This window comes from Cottoperca gobio, chromosome 15 (genome assembly GCF_900634415.1).
Source record: "Cottoperca gobio chromosome 15, fCotGob3.1, whole genome shotgun sequence".
In the NCBI taxonomy this organism is placed as follows: Eukaryota; Metazoa; Chordata; class Actinopteri; order Perciformes; family Bovichtidae; genus Cottoperca; species Cottoperca gobio.
In genome coordinates, this window is record NC_041369.1 from 10,963,082 (window position 1) to 10,982,036 (window position 18,955).

At 37.5% G+C, this 18,955-nt stretch overlaps 1 protein-coding gene across 1 annotated transcript in view; it reads right to left on the reverse strand.

Moving 5' to 3' along the window:
* The window catches only part of LOC115019661 (neurexin-1a-like), a 237,272-nt gene that overhangs the window by 206,909 nt on the left and 11,408 nt on the right, over nt 1–18,955 (reverse strand). The window contains exons 2-4 of the mRNA XM_029449122.1: nt 14,594–14,611; nt 12,525–12,554; nt 11,296–11,343 (exon numbers count right to left, since the gene is read on the reverse strand). Coding sequence (XP_029304982.1) covers nt 11,296–11,343; nt 12,525–12,554; nt 14,594–14,611 — 96 coding nt within the window. The remainder of the gene's footprint in view (nt 1–11,295; nt 11,344–12,524; nt 12,555–14,593; nt 14,612–18,955) is intronic.

Here is an 18,955-nt window from a genome sequence, read left to right on the forward strand (position 1 = left end):
TTTTAGATTTATTAGAAATGTTTATAGATTATAAATAAATACAAATATTTTTTAAACACGGATCAAACCTGGTCGAAAGATTCTAACACATCCAAGCAAGTGAGAATGGGAATTTGATGGATACATTATTAACCTCGATTTGCATTGACATTAAATCCCTTTGTTGCAATGTAAGACAACACAAAGTCACATTTGTAAGATTATCATTCCTGAAGTAGCTTAATTATAGTGAGAGATATCATTGTACAAATAACACCTGTGATAAAGATGAGGAAGATAAATGATTACTAAACACTATAGGGAATAACCACAAATGAGTTACATCTATAATTCATGAGACGTGCGAGTGCCACGAGAGAGAAGAAATGTGGATGATAAATTTCCAGTTTTATCTCATGAAGATATTTATACTGTAATATGTACTTAACTACTGTAACTACTGTAATATGTACTTAACAGTTCACTATCCAGGCAGTACTGAAATGATTAGCTTTCACGTCACATGATTTCAACCTAAATCTTGCAATTTCTTATGTTGTTTATTAATAAAGGTTTGCGGCGTGATATAATTCTGATCAGTAATCATACTGCAGCTTTATGCTCTTCTGAACGTCCTCTAACAACGGTGAAAACAAGAACAGGGATAGTGCTGATATTTGGATGTTACTCTGAGGTGGATCTCAGCCACAATCCAAAGGAAGAGTGCAATGATGACTAGAAACTCATTGATACAGCAGCTATGGATCAAGTAGGGTCATGTAATCTCCCACTGTCTTTCATCCGCCCGTTCTCTCTCTACGGCTGTGTGGGCAATGCGCAGGTGATTTGAATCCGAGGAGCGGAGAAAAAAAATCCAAGGCAGGAAAAGTGACGGGAGGGCAAATGAATAACACAGAGACAGATAAAACTACTGCAACCAAAGTGAAAACAAACCAAGAAGAAGAGCAGCAGAAATAGGCACACTAATAAGAGAGGATGGGTGTTTGACACTAAACAGAGCTTAAATCTCTTATCCATAAATTGCTCATTTTCATTTTAAGTCATGACTGTTTAAAAAAATATTTTTCAAACTAGTGCAGTGCCCGTTGAAAGGTTGCCTGTCCGGAACGCGACATTTGCTCGGCCTGCGGTATTGCTTTCTCGAGAACTTCATCCGAACAACTTCACACTCGACTCTGTGTTTCCTTTGGTCCTCAACAATACACTCGCCAAGTGTGAAATCCATCGGAGGAACGGTGGACGAGAAAATCGAAGGACAGACGTACAGAGACGCCTTCCATTATAGCTATGTGGATTAGATCTGAATTGATAATCAACAACATAATGATGAAACTAAGAAAATGATCTCAGGTTTGTATATCATGAAAGATTAGCTCAAGAGTCCTCCTGCTAAAACATGAGTAAACAATAATGATTGATAGCGACACATTTTTTTTTCATTAAAATTCATGACACCTTTAATCGAAACAACAACAAAATCTGTCTTCCAAGTGGAGTAGATATGGCACTTTGCTTATAATTAAACAAGGGACATGAGCAATTTGTTAAACAATGATGAGCTACTCAAAAATAGAGGTTAATGAGATGCTGCTTAACTATGCCAAAGGAAAATGTTGTATTGTGTTGGTTATTACGGCGTTATGCAACTCCATGCATCCATCCAGGAAACCATACCTATTTACAAAAGGATAACAGGGAAATATTATATATAAATATATACACACACACATATTTTTATATATATATATGCACTGTATATACTGTATATACATATATGCATATGTATTGTGTATATATACACACAGATATTTATATATATATATATATATATATATATATTTACACATACTGTATATATATACACACACATATACATATATATATAAATAGTTTCCCTTTAAAGAATGGATCCCTCAGGACATGTTGGTCTTGAGCGTAATGACTCTCAGTGCAGACCTCCTGAGACAAATTGCCACTGACCCCCATGGATTTTCCAGGGCACACTCGATTGGAAATGGACTATTCAATTTCCCACAGGGAGCCTTGCCATTTCCTCGCTATGCATCATTGAAAAGGGATCCATGTTTGGGTTTGGTCAGTTGGATGAAAATATTCACAGAATGTTGTATCAAAGGCGCAAGAACTCTCAGGTCCTAATTATAGTTTAATTTATTATATTTAATTATTATTTAAAGTCCATCACTGAGATTAATACTGTAAAGGTTGATTTGTTCTATTATTCTTTGTTTTTAAACTAATAGAGAGAAATAAGTGTCAATAGGAGGGACAAATGCACAGTTCATGATACATTTTCAAAAGGTTTAACAAATATATTATATTATAATATTACGATTTTTAAGTAAATTACTGTGATCATAAATTCATCCTTCTATCTAATTTAACAAATAATTGCAACCTGAACTAAGCAAATGTTAGGTAATCCATATATTTCCATCTTGGGGTTTATCTAAAAACATTTATACTTTAAAAGGCTTCCTGTACATGTTTACTCCTGTGTATTAATCACCTAATGTGTGGATTTGGTTTGTGTGTGGAGAATCTTCTAACATGGTAAACACTACATGCATTGAAGGACAATAAAAGAGTCTAATTTCTAAAATTGTTTGACATTTATTCAGGTTGAAAGGTAATTCTTTGTGGATAGAAAATGCATTTGTATTTTTTTATTTTAAATCGAAAACTGTATTTATCTGTTTTATTTGTGCATCATGAACCCATTTGTGTTTACTGTATTGACCCTTAATTCTCTCCATATTTACCAGTAAACATTGTAATGCCACCGTGAAAAGAGTCATGGGAAGGACAAATGAATGTGTCTTGGAGTGTGAGTAATTCCAGATAAATTAGTCACACTGTATCCCTTTTCTCCAAGATGTCTGGAAAGAAACACGCTGTAGACTAACGGTGTAATGGGAGAAGATGAATGGTCCATTAATGATGGCGGAAATAACAATCTCTTTGAAGGCAGCTAAGCCACTGGCCTGCTCTCATAAATCACCCACACAAAGCAGTACTATACATCGCTCTGTAAACATTTATTGTGCACATTTAAAAAAGAAAATCTAATACGTGGCAGCTTTCTTTCAGTCGAGGCCGGTAACATTTCTACATGATCTAAATGCTGAAGTATAACGAAACAAAACGACATGCAAAGGATGCATTTCACAGTATACAACTGAATCATGGATATCTCCTTTTTCGCTAAGATCCATCCAATGCCTTCTGCGGGCCAAGAAATAGAGTTTTTCATCACTGCAGTCTCTCACTGGCATTGACCAGCAATATTGATCTGGAGCAGATCTCCTTCCACTCCACCTGGGGAGCCAGATGAGCCTTGTTCATATTGATCCAACCTTTTTATTCTACATTCTCCTTCGCCCCTTCCTTAGGTTGGGAAAAATATATATGCTTGTCATCTTTTATAATAAACGTTCTTTAGGAAAGGAACTGATAAGTGTTAATTAAAAGTCTGATGTCGGATTTTGTCATTATTGATGATGTACATGAGAAGACAGGGAATGCCGTTGAAACCTGCCATCAACCTCAGAAAAGCTGTCTGTTATGACAGTTGAGAGAAGTGAAGGCACGCTGCTGCTTATCTGATTTTGGATGCTGGTGATGAAGCTGAGACTGGCACGAAGAGGCAAAACATGTCTATCAAAAAAGCCAGACAGGCAGGTCTGATGTATGAAAAATAAATGTTTGCTCGAAACAAACAAACCTAATTTTCTTCAAAAAGAAAACACTCTCAAACAACTTCAGGCGTCAAGAGGTTTTTCTTCTTCCCTTCATTACTATTTTTTTCCCTCTGTGTCTGTTATAATCACATGGCTCTGTTTTATAATTCCACTTTATCACACTTATTCTTTCCACACAGTACCCCCCTCTCCCTTTCTCTGCCCATTTCCTTGTGCTCATTCTTTAAATGCCTCTCTCTGTCTGCTTTAAGTCCTTCACTCTTTCTGTGTGTCTTCCTGCCTCCCCCTCAGGAGCAGAATCTGTGGTAATGTACTAATCTGTGGAGCTTTAGTGCAGTCTTGCCAATCTGCCATGTCAAGATACACAAATCTCACTCCAGGCAATTACAGTCCTTTTTTCTCTGCACTGCAAAGGAGTCTGTTCCCCCATCTCTTTGAAAACTGCCTCTGTGACCCATCAAATACAATTACCTTGTTTGTAACACACACTGATGGCCCTGGGGTGGTATATGGAACAGGTAAGCTAGGCAGTGCAGGCATGGATGAGGTACATTGGTATGTACTGAGTAAGCCAGAAGTGGTAATAATTCAGTGTGCATGTAATCTTTAATACTCTGGACAACCTGTGCTGTCTTGCCCACCAAGAAAACAAAGAGGTCATTACCTTATCAAGCTGGATGCTTACACGTTCTATATGGCAACACTGATAAAAGATGAAGATCTAACAAGTTTGAGAATTATAGTAATAAAGGGTATGGAAACCGTTGCAGAATGTTTTAGTCAAGTAAAAGTGAAATGTAGTCAGATATAAGTAAAAGTCAGTTAAAAAACATATTCTGGATAAACATTACTTTGTTACATTTTTAAAAGGGGGGCGATATGATGTTTTATAATGTCATAATGTTATAGCATAGCACTAATACATTAAAGGCCACCTTTTGCTACAATAGAAAGTGTTTTAACATGTCAACACATACAGACAAGTGGTACAACATCATGCTGTCCCCGGGTGTGAATCGCTCCACCGCGCCATTATGTCCAAACCAACAATACATTTCATCCTTAGCAATTATAGATATACAACCGCCTTTCTCTGTAAAGCCTTACAGCCTTCATATTATTATGCTACATAAATTAAATAACCTGCCACTTTAACAGCAGAACAAAGCATCACCGATGCAGCCAACCCAGAGATGTACAGACAATACAACGTGTGCAGTGCAACTCGCAAACAACAGATTTGTATCTGGGCGACGTGATTGTTGACATCCTCAAGGTTCAACTTCTCTGCTAATTCATTCTTAACGTAGACTATAGTCCATTCAGCCTATCTGTCCCACTATAACAAGTCCCACTAAACCGCTCATCAAATTCCAAAAGCTGTATGAGTCGCTTGCTGGCTGGTGCACCATCAGTGATTGACCTTTGCCAAGTACAATAATGCTAATCTTCACCCTAACCCATCATGACATCATCTTTAATTTACTTCCAACCCATGAGTAGTAGTAGTGTAAATGTTTTTTTAAAGATTCTAAACTATATTGGCCTGCACATATCTCAAACACACATTTTCCAACTGTGATGTAATCTAAACAGGATATTTCATCATCGGTTACTCATGTTGGCTTCTCTCTTTGCACAGAAAATCACTTTAGTTTAAAGTACATTTCTCATACACATAAGAAACCAAGTCAAGGGGTCAAATGAAGATGTTGATTTGTTTTTAAAATAATACACTAATAGAGAAAATATCTGCTAATATGGTAAATTACACATCATTATGTGTATTATATATTATAGTCCTTATTTGTCTACACACATCTGTATTCCTCACCTAGTGAAATTGATCATTCTTCAAGATGTACGTTTATGAGGTTGTAAACAAACTCTTAACCTTAGGTGGGACTGTTCTTACACACCAACATTATTTCAGGTCAGTCAAACTCAGTGACGTACGGTGAGGTTCATGGCTGGGGAGGCACTTTCAGAGTCAGATTTACAAATATATGAACCTAGTAGCTTCTTCACCATTTTCTTGGCAGCATGAACATTGACTACTGGTTATTTTGCATATCAGTATTCTGTACACACACACACACACACACACACACACACACACACACACACACACACACACACACACAAGGTACATATTTGGCCAAAAAAGAACTTTTATAGCGGCTCAGAGGTATTTGCTCTGCACCCTCCATAGCGTTTTTAGTCTGATGCTTTGATTAATTTCAATACAGACTGCAATATTAACAAAATTTAGTTTAAATAGTGGATTGTTTTCTCTTAGCCAGATCCTATTTTCAATACAATTGTGATCTTACCTTTACTTGTAAAATCTTCCATCTTCCATGGCCGTCAGTCGGAGAAAGAAACTAAACTAAACGGTGCTACAGTGCACCTGACTCTGATGGTAGCTAGCAGTAGTTTGTTGGCGCTTACCGTCTCTGTGTAGAAGAACAGCAGCAACACGAACCTGTGGGCTCACGTGCGCCCTCTTCATGTCACACTTTATGTCACATCAGCAAGACTAAATATGTTACACACATACATTATATACATTAACTAGACTATGGAAAGTCAGGACGCATAATAAAAGTGTCTGTAAACATTATATTGGCGACATACAGAGAGATAGCAACAGGCACGCGCCAAATGCATGCGCTCAACCTAGTTTGCAAGGGATTGCGCAATCCGAGGGAAGGCTCAGCTTGTTGCTGCCACAGCTCTCCTGTATCTGAACAAAGAATACGCAAATTCAACGATTTTGACTATAAAAATTATCAAAATTATTGGAATCATACATAAAATGCATTTATAGCACAGACCAGTGGATAAATATACATTTATATTTTATTTTATTGTTATTTGTTTTTTTACAGAGCCTCCCCTGCCTTCCCTGACCACACGTCCCTGGTCAAACTCTTCATCATATTGTTCCATAAGGTTCCTGAAATTGGCTGATCCAATCACTATACTACACAAAAGCAATGTTTTGGATCTGATCTCCTACTCCAACTATTCAAAGACTACTATTTGAGCACCACCTGACTGTACAACCAAATCCACATCTTACTAAAATAATTTTGACAACAGTTATTCATCACACTTTCCCCCTCACTCTAGCATTCATCATGTTTTTCACACAGCCGTTATGAAGAAACATGAGTCATTATATGTGTGAAATTACTTTTGACAGAATTTCGCTGGCATTCTCTCGACTCAATGCACACAGAATATGCGAGCAGCCACTATATTGTTACTGCAGTCGTCTACCTATTCTTTTTGAATGTAGCAACATTTTCACGTCTTGGTAGTCGCACTGAGCGGTTTGTTGCCTGCAGCTAATGAGGGTGTTAGTGCAGATAAAACTGTAAATCAGTATTTAGTACATCTTTAACTGTTTTACTTTACAGCATAGGAATTTAAAGTATTCAAGGGAGGAGCCTGCTTACCTTTTGGCTTTGAAATTTAGGTGAGTCAACAGGAATATTTGCTTACGCTCGCAAAGATAAAAGGTCTGCTGAAACACTTCTTGACGACTTCTCAGTGAAAATCTGAGCAAAACTGTGACACTTGCAAGATAATGTCATAGTAAACATTTTCCCTTAACTGCATGTTTATAGCTTCTTAGTGAGTTTCTCTTAAAGACAGACATTGCCAGGTAACACATAAATATAAAGGCAGGTCCGTTCTGTAATTACTCGGATTTTACTTCACTCATATTTTGAAAGCTCTGCCTGCTGGAGGAGACATGCTGTATATAGTATGTCTTTATAAATACGTAGTTTATAGCGCTTTATCTCTACAACAGTAAATCTTCTTATGCGTTAACAAGGTAGCTCCTTAGGCCATCAAAAGTAGTTAACTAGTCTTGGACCAAAAACTTTTTCTTCCACATTATATTTTAAAAAACATTTTCAGATTGGGAGCTACTGATTTGTCTGCAATATGAGAATAAATCAGGTTCTTACATTCAGTGTTTTCAGACCAGATGGTGAGGATGTTACCCATATGCCAAGACCTAGAGATAAACCCAATTTAGTGTTTGTTAAAACTCTGAGTCAGCTTCTCAAACAGCATTTCTGCTGACATTTTAGATAATGAGAGTCCAGATGACTGCTCATTGTAAGGTGTTATCATCTCGGAGTATGCCCTCCAGGAGAAGTGCAAATCAAGACCGTCAGATATTAGCACCCTCACTAAAAGACGTCATGTTTTTTTTAAAAATTCTGTACATACATTTAACTCACAGGTTAGTATTTATTAGCCGTCTGCAACCCCATATATGCTTACTATCTACAGGGTTAAAACTGAGAAATTGCAATTCTGGGGGAGTCGATGGAGCTGCAAGTATTTCACTGACAGTCTTCCAGGTTTCATTTGAAGCTAAAAAGGAAACATCTGTTGTTGATTCAACGCGCACCACATGGTATTGTGTTACTTGTGTCAGATAAAGAAGGCATAACGTCTTGATGAGTTGCACTTTGACATACCATTGCACATCACAGAAAATAACTTCTGCTTCCATGGCAAAGGTGCCGTGTGCTTCAGATGGGCTACTCTTTGGTTACATCTTAAAATGTAATACACCTCTATGTAAGATCATCCCTGGACTAAAATGTAAACACTCTCCTAGAAAACAAATACATATAAAGCTTTAACATTTCAGAACATCATAAAAGGAACAAAGATAGAAAGAAGGATTTTAGGCAGTGGTTCTCTATTTTTTAAAAACAATTTCACCCCATCATAGGAATTTTGTACAGTATAAACCTTACAAACAAGTTACGGAGAATAAATTCAGTGAAGCAGAGCCTCAGCAGATTTCATAGTAAAGATTTATATAGCAGAATGAGAGGTTACAAATTACTTTATATAAAACTCAAAATATTCTAAATAGATATACAGTAGGCTGTCCATGCGTGAGTTTGAGCATCCAGTGTCGAAGCTCTTTTTATTTTAGTCTATCATGACCTTTGTAGTTATGCAGATGGTCAAACTTTGCATAACACTTGAGCATTTTACTGAGCTTGTGTTGAAGTAAACGGGCAATACTTCTAAATCCCACATGCAGTATGTCAAGTGAGGCTTTTTCAATGTATTTCATGGATCTAAACACATTCCTATAGCACTCGCTCACTGAGCTGTGCTGAATCCGACCTTAATAACCATTACCATAAGGAATGCAAACATATGCAGATCTCCTTACAAGATGCTTTTTCGTCAGGGTTAAGTAAAGATGTCCTGGATCAGATGGGACACTAGCAATATAATCTAGCTACTGCACATAAATCTGTATTTATCTGGCACGTGATTCCATGATTTTGTACTGTATGAAATATGCCACTATGTGTAGAGTACACAGTGATGCTGGCATTGTTTGTGTCTCATGCGGCCTTGGTGTATCTCACACACACACACAGACACACACATATATACAAATATTTGTCTTATGAATGTTTACTGTATGAATGTTACATTTAAAACCCACAAACCACAGCGGATTTGTACGTGTGAGAACACGACGGTCATCCACATTCCTGTTTACTGCCATTGCAGTCATAATTAGAAGTTCAGTTTCTCCATCAGTTAATGCGAATCTGGCAGAAAAATACAAGATACAAAAATGTACCTGCAAATGTAAACAGCAGAACCTTTTCGATGTGAAAGTGATTTCTGTATATGAGATTTAAGTTATATTTTGAAGTGTGTGACTTGGAGGGTTCATCAGTATTCTTTAAAATTAAATATTTAATTTGACATAAAAAATATAACACATCGTGTTCAAACAAACTAGCAGAGGGATCCGGCTGCCCACCGCACAAAAATCCCTGGGAATGTGCACAATATAATAAAAATGGACAATTTTCTTTTTTCGAAAGTGAAAGCAATTACATTAAAAAGTATACTCATTTAGAAATAGGCCATTGGTACCTGTAAGCCTTTCTGCACAGCCTGCAGTTCCTCTTAAGCTGCACATGGCAGTTTATTGTGATGACAGCAATTAAATACCCAGTGATTTGTGTGCCAGCGGTAATATGACTTATCCTACTGTATGCCCTGCTTTCTAGAGCTGGATGGAAACAAGGTTTTAGCACTGCAGTGTCAGTACACTAGCTGAGAGCAGCACATAGAAACTAGCCATCCTCGAGGGACCAGCCATGAAACAGAGGATAAACCATGCAAGTGGTTAACGTGACACAGGAGGACCTCCGGGGGGGCTAACATAATACACAATATTCTCACCAGCTTAAAGCAGACAATGAATACAGGCAGTGTCCTAACTCCTAGATTTAATGCTCAAGTGGGGATATGTGTTTGTGACTGCACAGTGCATAACTGGACTTCACACTGTATGACACAGGGGACAACTAACAATGGCCCAAATTAGAAGCAGTGTGCTTCAAATGTCAGATGTATGCCTCATCAGCATTTTCTCAATCTCTCCCTGTGGCTTCCCTTCTGCCACAGCTAAACTGAAGCTTTGGTGTGGTGTAGATAAACCTGTGGGTTTCAAATGAAGGCATATAGTGTACACTAAAACACACATCAAGTGTGTATTAGGGATCTAAAAGTCACTACTTAGTGTAAAACAATTTATCAACTAGATTACATAATTGTAGCAAGTATCACCAGATATACAGTAGTTTTGTTCATTCTTACATGTTACAGGTATGTTTCAGACAACGAAATGCCAATGCATTGAACATCTGGCATCTGTGTTTACAGAATACCAAATGCCCTCCTCATTGTTTACACAGTTAGGGTCAATGACAACTAGTGCATTATTCCAAGGATTTTGCAAAACCTGAAGACTGCAAAAATGTAATTAATATTTTTTAAATTATTAAAAGTGTTCAAACCACTCACAGCGTGATTTTCTAATTAAAACCAAACATTAAAAGTGGAATTACATTTGTTGAATGCATGTCAAGTATGTGTGTAATGAAAAGCCAACTGGTATGCATCCACTTGCCAAACCATAAGAAACCAGTGGGATTGTGGAAATGACACTTACCTTAGGATTTGAAAAAATCAATCATAATGGAGAATGTTTTCGCGTGAGTGTGTGTGAATGTCATCCATGTACATATCACCGCAGATTTGACTTCCAGCAGCAGAATATTGGACATTACAATAGCTATGGTTCCTGTTCACACAGCATAAAGTAAAGCCTCACACTGTACACCACATGGTAGTTTGAAGACTTACCTGTTCAGATGATGCTTCACAAGTATATGATTAGAGATAGCATTTAACATAACAAAATATTTTCTATTTTGTGTAAAGAAATAGAAATGTTCCAAAACTGCGTAAAATAATTTGCGAAACTAAAACTAATAACATAGTAAAAGTCAAAGCAACAACAAGAGCAAGCAAAATGAAGGAAAATGTGAAACATTGAACGTCATAGTGTACTTTTTAAATTTGAGGTTTATTACATGTCATTCTCCAATTGGTTAACCACACACAATGACCTTCAAGTTCCCAACACTTCAGTAAGCTAATGATGACTAAATTTGGCTTTAATTCAGTAACTAACTTGAATGAATCAAAGTTTTACCTTGAATGCTCAGCAGGGACCTTAGTAGCCAAACTTCCCCTCTCTGCCCTGAGGAGGAGAGTCAAATGGCAAAGATCAGAAGTCCACTTACCCCACAGAGAGGAGAGGTGAGGGTCACAGCCAGGATGGGAGGCCCACAACACTATGATCAAGCCTCACCCGCAAAACCCCAAAACCAATTATTTGACGAAAGAAGGTAGTTACCCCTGGGTGGTGGTGGTGGTGATGTACTGGAACTAGGACAGCACATGTGTGTTCATAGAGTCTCATTTACATGCATCAAGCAGAAACGAAACACGCAACACAGCTTTAACGTGTGAAGGTAAAGCGAAAGTGGCACCTACCTTGGAAAGCTTTCATTAATAGTTGAGAAAGCAATTTTTAAAAATGCCAATGACTTGATATACTTCACTTAGCATGAGTATATACTGCCACAAACACTGCTGTCATAGTTTCATGAACACAGATAATTAAAAGGGTAGTACCTTTACTTTTACCTATGAGATTTGATGAAATGTTCCATGAAGAAAGCAGATTCCAGACAAAAAGGGAGAACAAAAGGAGAGGGGACACCAATAAGTGTCAAGGTCAGGTCGGAAAAAGGAACAGACGGCAGGAGAAAGAGGCTTGATGGCTACATATATGTGCAAATAGAAGAGAGGAAATGTGTGACTTCAAAAGGGGACTAAAGAGGGAAAGGGGAACGAGAAGAACAACACTTCATGTCCCTGCTCTGCTGCATGATATGCAGAAGCCACACAAATGGATGAAGATAGAAAGGACAGATCGTCTGTGCAGACAGTCGTAACATGCACGACAGATGAGGATCAGCTTAAAAAATCAGTAAGCTATTTTTCCACCACCATGCATCATATTCTAATAATCTTAATGCAAATGTCCCTTCACTTGAACCACATCATCATATAACATCAGAATTGTACAGCAGATGTGAATAATTAAAAAGAAAGAAAACATGGAGAGTAATGAGACGGCTACCCAGCAGAGTGGGGAAGCCAAATGAGCTTTAAAAAGGGGTCATACAGAGAAGAAAAAAAGACTCTGGGAGAATGAAAATCAACTAGGTCATTCAAAATAAGTAAAATGACAGCCCATAAATGAAGCTTCAAGCCTGAGCAACGCACAAGAGTTATATGCACACACACTTCTGAGCACAATGGGAGCAGGAGGGACAATGGAGGAATGATGGGAATAAGGAGCAGAGCTCATACCTTGATCGCCCATCATCAGGTGTGCCAGACCTTAAAGGAAAACAAGAGCACAGTCAGCAGAGAACAAGGGATCATGGGAAGCTGTGTGACAGCGACACGCAGGCATCTCTGACAGAGTAGATGTCTGTGTTACTTAAGGAGTGTCAGGATGGGGAAGAGTGGGACGGAGAGGAAGAGGAGGGTGCACAGACAGGGTTAGCGTGATGAGCATTTAGTCAACCTAAGCAGGTTGCAATGCATCATCAGCCACTTACTAGTCATCATTCAGAAATCTAAATTCAGGTTGACCTTTTTTTTTCTCCAAAAGATGAGAAAGTACACAGACTATCATTCCACCTAAAAATGAAAGAGAGATCCCTGTGCACATACAGTATATAGCAGAAAACTGTTTTACCTTCAACAACTGTCAACATGAAATGCAGAAAAAAAAGGAAGATGATTCAACATGGTCTGGTTACAGTGCTGTTTTAAGTAGCAATGAGTACAAATTGCGTAAATTAAAATGTATTCATTTGAATGACACGGTTAACCAATATATATTAGCCATTAACAATAGGGTCCAGGCACAGCACCGACTGCATTGTTTGGCTGGTGGATCCATTTTCTCTCCAGAGTTCTTCTGACATTCAGGTGACATGCTTTTATTCTTGCAATTTAACTCCAACATTCTCAACAACTCCTGGAAGTGAAAGTGCTGAATTGTCTTTGCTATTATTGAATTGCCTGCTAGCTAGCTGCCTGGACAAACACAAGTGGTTAGAGGAAGGGGCTTTACGTTAGTTGCTTCCAGTGCTTTACGTTAGCCAGCTTGTTTTTCCTGCTATACATTGTCATTACCCGGCTGTTTCAAAATAGTACAATAACAATTTATGACACTATACTTACCAACAAAACATTTCTCATATTCATTAAAAATAAAAACTAGATATAGTACAGAAGAAAATATTATTAATAAAGAAACTAATCTATAATAGCAAATACCTTAAACACACATTTGAGTAACTTAATTTAATTAATTAATACTGATGTAAAGGGGCAATGTGTAAGATATGGCTATAATTTAAGTTTATAACATTCGAAGAATGAACTAACGAGCATGCTAACTGACTAGCCCTGTCCAGTCCTGGCTTGTAATACCACTGGTCCCTCTAGAGGCGGTAGTGAGTCAATGTAGGGCCAATCTGCCCAGAGAATATAGAAGTATAGCTGCCCCGACTGGCTTATCAATAATACATCTATGGTCAGTGTCAGTTTTAAAGTTTGTTTATTGGATTAAATTCAATAAAAGTGGCAGAAATGAGAAAGCGACTCATAGCCTTGCCTCCTCCTCACTGCGGCCAGGAGGCGAGTGGAGCAGTCGGCAGCCCCACACGTGAAGATTGTAAGATGGCTGTGTTATTCTGACCGGCTCTTGGAGTTTCAGCACTTTGGTGGAATTGTGCTTATATTTAATTCAATATTTAATAACTGATGACTATAAATGTAGGGAGTATGGGCCCAGTAGTTGAAAAGCTATTTATTTAGAGCAGGTGGCTCGGTACTAAACATTACACCTTTAAGGAATTAGTCAATATTGTTCTGTTATGTAGTACCTATGATTAGTGCAATTGATATATTTTACATAATTATAGTAGCTTATTGATCACCTGAAGTTTAATCCTTTCAAAATGATTTTTACTTAAGGATGCCCGCTTGGATCTCTTTTTTAAAAGGTGAATGGTATTTATAGGTAACCAGTTGGTAGCTTAAAACAAACAAGCAGTACTTCAAGGCTACCCAAAGTACTGCTAAGAGGTATATAGTTAGAAAAGCTTATTCCAATCTTATTCTTTATTATTGATTTAGGTATTAGTTCAATCACACATGAATATGTATTACAGTGAGGTGTAACAATAAAAAACAAAACAAATAAATGAAAAACACACCAATGAAACCCTGATCAGACTTACCACTCCAGTATTATCAATATCATTACCAGTACAAAACCTTTATTTGAGGAGCCTTAGCCCTGACAATGTGGAGGCATACAACATTTAGCAAGAAAGGAAAGCAACAATTAAAATACCCACCTTCAGTATAGTTGTCTTCTGGAAGCCCGGACAGGCAAAGAGAAAGAGAGGAAGACATTCATTAAGCAGCATGCAGACTAGTACTGGCCATTGCATGTCGTAACCATGCAAGGCATTAAACATCACATGCAAGTGACCTATTGAAACTCCTGCAGAGGAAATTGTGATTTATGCAAAGGCATTCATTTTGTTGTCCACCCTTTTTGCTCGTACATTGACCTGGAATACAGGACAGAGTTGTAACTGAATGAGCCCTCCTGAATATTTGATATAACCTTGAAGAACTAGATTCTTTGTTGGCAGCAGATAAAAAACTGGCATCACTGTTAAAAGATTGAAGAACCAGTATTGATCATGATAAACGTCCAGAGGCATTAGGCCGGTTCATCATTGTTGCTTTAGGCTCATTAAATCTTTTTATTTATTTGACTTTGTTTGATAAACATGATGGAATGTAAATGTTGGTAACAACAACTATTTAATTCAAAATACTTAGAGGAATCTGTATGCAGTGTTTCGCTGTTTCTTTCTTAAGTGAAAACCTGCTCTACACCGCATGTGATGAAATGCACTGCAAGAGAAAAGAACCTAAATAAATAGAGTTGGCTGTGCTATAGCACTATAGCTCTACGGGTTCAGATAGGGCTGTGGGGTCTCGTGACTGGAACTCTATTCAGGTGATTCGGTCTCCGTACCAAAAGCAATGACCAGTGAGCACATATTGGCAATGCAAAAGGAAAATGCCTCGCAAAGGAAATTGCCCTAACATTGATTTTAGGAATCAAAGTGAGGTGTGAGGAGGTGAGAAAATTGCCATGTAAAATCTGTCACTAATAAAGAAAACAGAGAGATAAATTACATGTTGGTAAAGTAATAGCAACCAGGTGAGGTGAACATCATGCGACCAGTGGGAGAAATAAGTGGGTTTGAGAAAACATGCAAAACCACTGAAATGAGAGTGTGTAAGGGCCCAACTGCCTCTAGAAAGAACAGTCAAGAGTCAGTCAACAGTTATATTCACCATTTACTGCTTGCAGTTTGCCTGGAGACTGATTCCATATTTAATATTTAAATAATTCAAATCAGAATTGCAAAAATACACACAATGGTATAAACTGAAAATTGATGATATTATATTATCATGACCTGAAATCATAAAAGACAATAGCATGCAATGTCTAATCAATATTTGTACAACAAAAAATGATCCTGTAATCATCCAGTTACTGGAACCATGCGGCCAGTTGGGATAAAAAAGCCCAATTTCCACTACAAAATAAACTCCTACCTCTTTAAAATGGTTTGTTGCCCAGATTCAAGCGATTTTTTGACCCAAAACTTACCATCACCACCGGATTTCCCTTCCAAATCAGACTTCATGCACAAAAACCAATCCAAATCATCATTTTGTGAACAAAATACAAGGCAAGTAAACATTCACTTAACATAACGAGACCAATTCAGTTACATTTTATGTCCAATTTGTTACATTTGTTACATAATGTGAAGTACTATTATCAAATACAAATAGTGCCTCATTTATCCAAGTCCTTATATATGGATATATGGGATATGTATATATTATTTCATTGAATTTAATATAATCTATAAACATTTTTTAAACAAACACAATTGTTTGTAAATGTAATCATAGGTTGAATCGGTGCAACTTTATGCATCATGTTGTTCACACTTGTTGACAGTGGATAAACGAGATTGTATTGTAAAAGAAACTAAGAAAAGTGCACTTTGTTCACAAAAGGTTAGCTTGATGATGAAAACCACACTGCTGAAAAGACATTCTGACAAGGCAAGCATGAAGCTGGCAGTTGCAAAGTGATCACATGAGAAGTAAAAAGAGAATCAAGACCCCAAAGACGCTGATGATGACATTTGCCACAATAACTAATAATTCCTCCGACTACATTTCAATTCAAAGAGGAGCCTGCTCAAGGACATTTGATAGTTTGTTTAAGATTGTGTGTACGGTTTTTGTGCAATTAACATTGTGTTATATGGAATCCTTTCTTTTAATTATAGGTGATCAAAAACAAATTAAAATTAGATTTAGAGGTACAATGATTAAGTTATCCTAATTAGGTGCATCTTAAGAGGCATGCAGGATATAGTATCCTTATATTAAATGTGATCTGAGCACATTTTATTCACACTAAAAGAGACATAAACACAAACTGCACATATCTAATTGCGAAACTATACATTAGAAAACATAATAAGGGTGCTCAGAGAATTTCAATTGTTAAAGAATTGTGTCCAGTAGTAGAAGTAATTATTTTTAATCAATCTCCAGTGGCCGCACTAAGCGAGGGTTTTATTTAGTAGTGTTCTGAAGAAATTAAGCTTTCCTCTAACAGCCGTATCACCTGACAGGGACCATTAAAACAAGCCCTCTATCACACACACACACACACACACACACACACACACACACACACACACACACACACACACACACACACACACACACAATCACACACACACACACACACACAATCACACAATCACACACACACACACACACACAATCACACACACACACACACTCTTTCTTTCACAAATGTACCCAGCTGGTTGCATCCTAATCCAGAGACATAAATCCATTTAATCCCCTTGACAAAGTGATCCCAGTGCTATTGTGCTGGTAACACTACACCGAAATGCACTCAACTGTCTATCAGACAATCTGCATCTCTGATGGTCTTGTGCTGTTGATCATGCACATGGTGCTTAGCTCATGGAGAGTAATTACATTACTATTCAACTTGATGCCAAACTAAATGTAACATCTGGTGTGTGACAGCAGAAGAAAGAAAAACAAGGAGGGTTAATACGTCTAGAATCGATTTTATTTTCTATTTGCCTCCTGCAGACATGAATCTGACACCTTCCACACAACTATGACGCTCTGACTGTGAGCTCCAAACTGTGACAACTATTTAACGCCAACGTGACAATCCGTAAAAAGCCAAACTAGCAGCGCTCAATCCACTATTATAAAACGTGCAGACTACTGTCTGCCAACTCGACAAAACGTCATTAAGGCATTCATGTCCGTTTTGCAGCGTGCCTGAATGCAGTTGGATGGACATGCCAAGAGCAGGGAGGGTTCTGGGTGACTCTACATTTCACATAAAGGAACATGTGTCACATTCACTACACACAACACACAGCAAGAGATAGAATTCATTTGTCTCTGACATTTGACAATTTTAGAACATCCTGTTTGCCTGAATCAAGCTTTTGTCATCCGCTCTTAATGTAATCAGAATTGCAGTTTTTTAATTATGTTGGAATTCTTTGTCTGTCGTATTACTTAGTTTCAGCTGGTTCTACAGTATTAACTCAGTATTCAAGGGGTATTTATTCCAACCACTTAAAAAGCTTTCCCTTAAAGGAAACACTTAATTTAAATGGTTACTTCACTTCACAATCTTTTTTAAGTATAGTTATGATTCTGGTCTCTTCTGAAAAGGAACTCCTTGGAGTTTGCTATCAAAAAGTAAAAACTAATGTAAGTCATACTTCCAAATTTACAATGACACAAATGTGGGATAAATGTGGTTAGTTCTCGGCAAGTGTTGTATGCTCTGTTGGTAGAAAAGTAAGAAGTGGTTGCTGCAGTGATATTGGGATCCTGAAATGGTTTGCATAAATATAATGATGAAGCTTTGTGCCGTCAAATGATGTATTAATATGGCATGGTTGAGTCAGGAATCAACTGCATGCCATCACAAATAAGGTGAAAACCTTCCACCTAGCTTGTATTGAGGCGGCTGCTTGTCAACATTAACCACACCAGGAAAATAACTCTTTACTCATAGACTATGTGCAATCATAGCTGCCTTTCAATAATTGCTTCCGGTTAAAATAATATTTCTGCAGCGTGTTATAAGAGAGCCTAATTGTGTGTGTAACGTAGCAGCTCTTAAACAAATTAATGAAACACATTTCTTTCGCCCCTAGGAAGTTGTGTATTAACAAAAATAAAGAAATAAAAACCTCAAAGTGAGATTCGACCTTAAACATTTTAAAGAAGTGTGACACCAAACACTGTGTGTGTGTGTGTTCATGTCCTGCATCCCTAATGGGCCATTTCATACAGTCATTTTTGAGTGAGCAAAAATGTGTTCTCTCACAGCAATATGCTTATTTGGTAGACTGTTTAGTCAGGAGGTGAGGAAGCAACTTAACTAAGGGCATGTTGTAAAATATGACACATGCATTATCAGTGTAATTCAATGAAAATGTTAAATTATTTTCAATATTATGAATTATTAGGCAACTGACACTTCCTAATGAAAGCAGTACAATTACATCTTAAATAACCTGAAACTGAAGCAG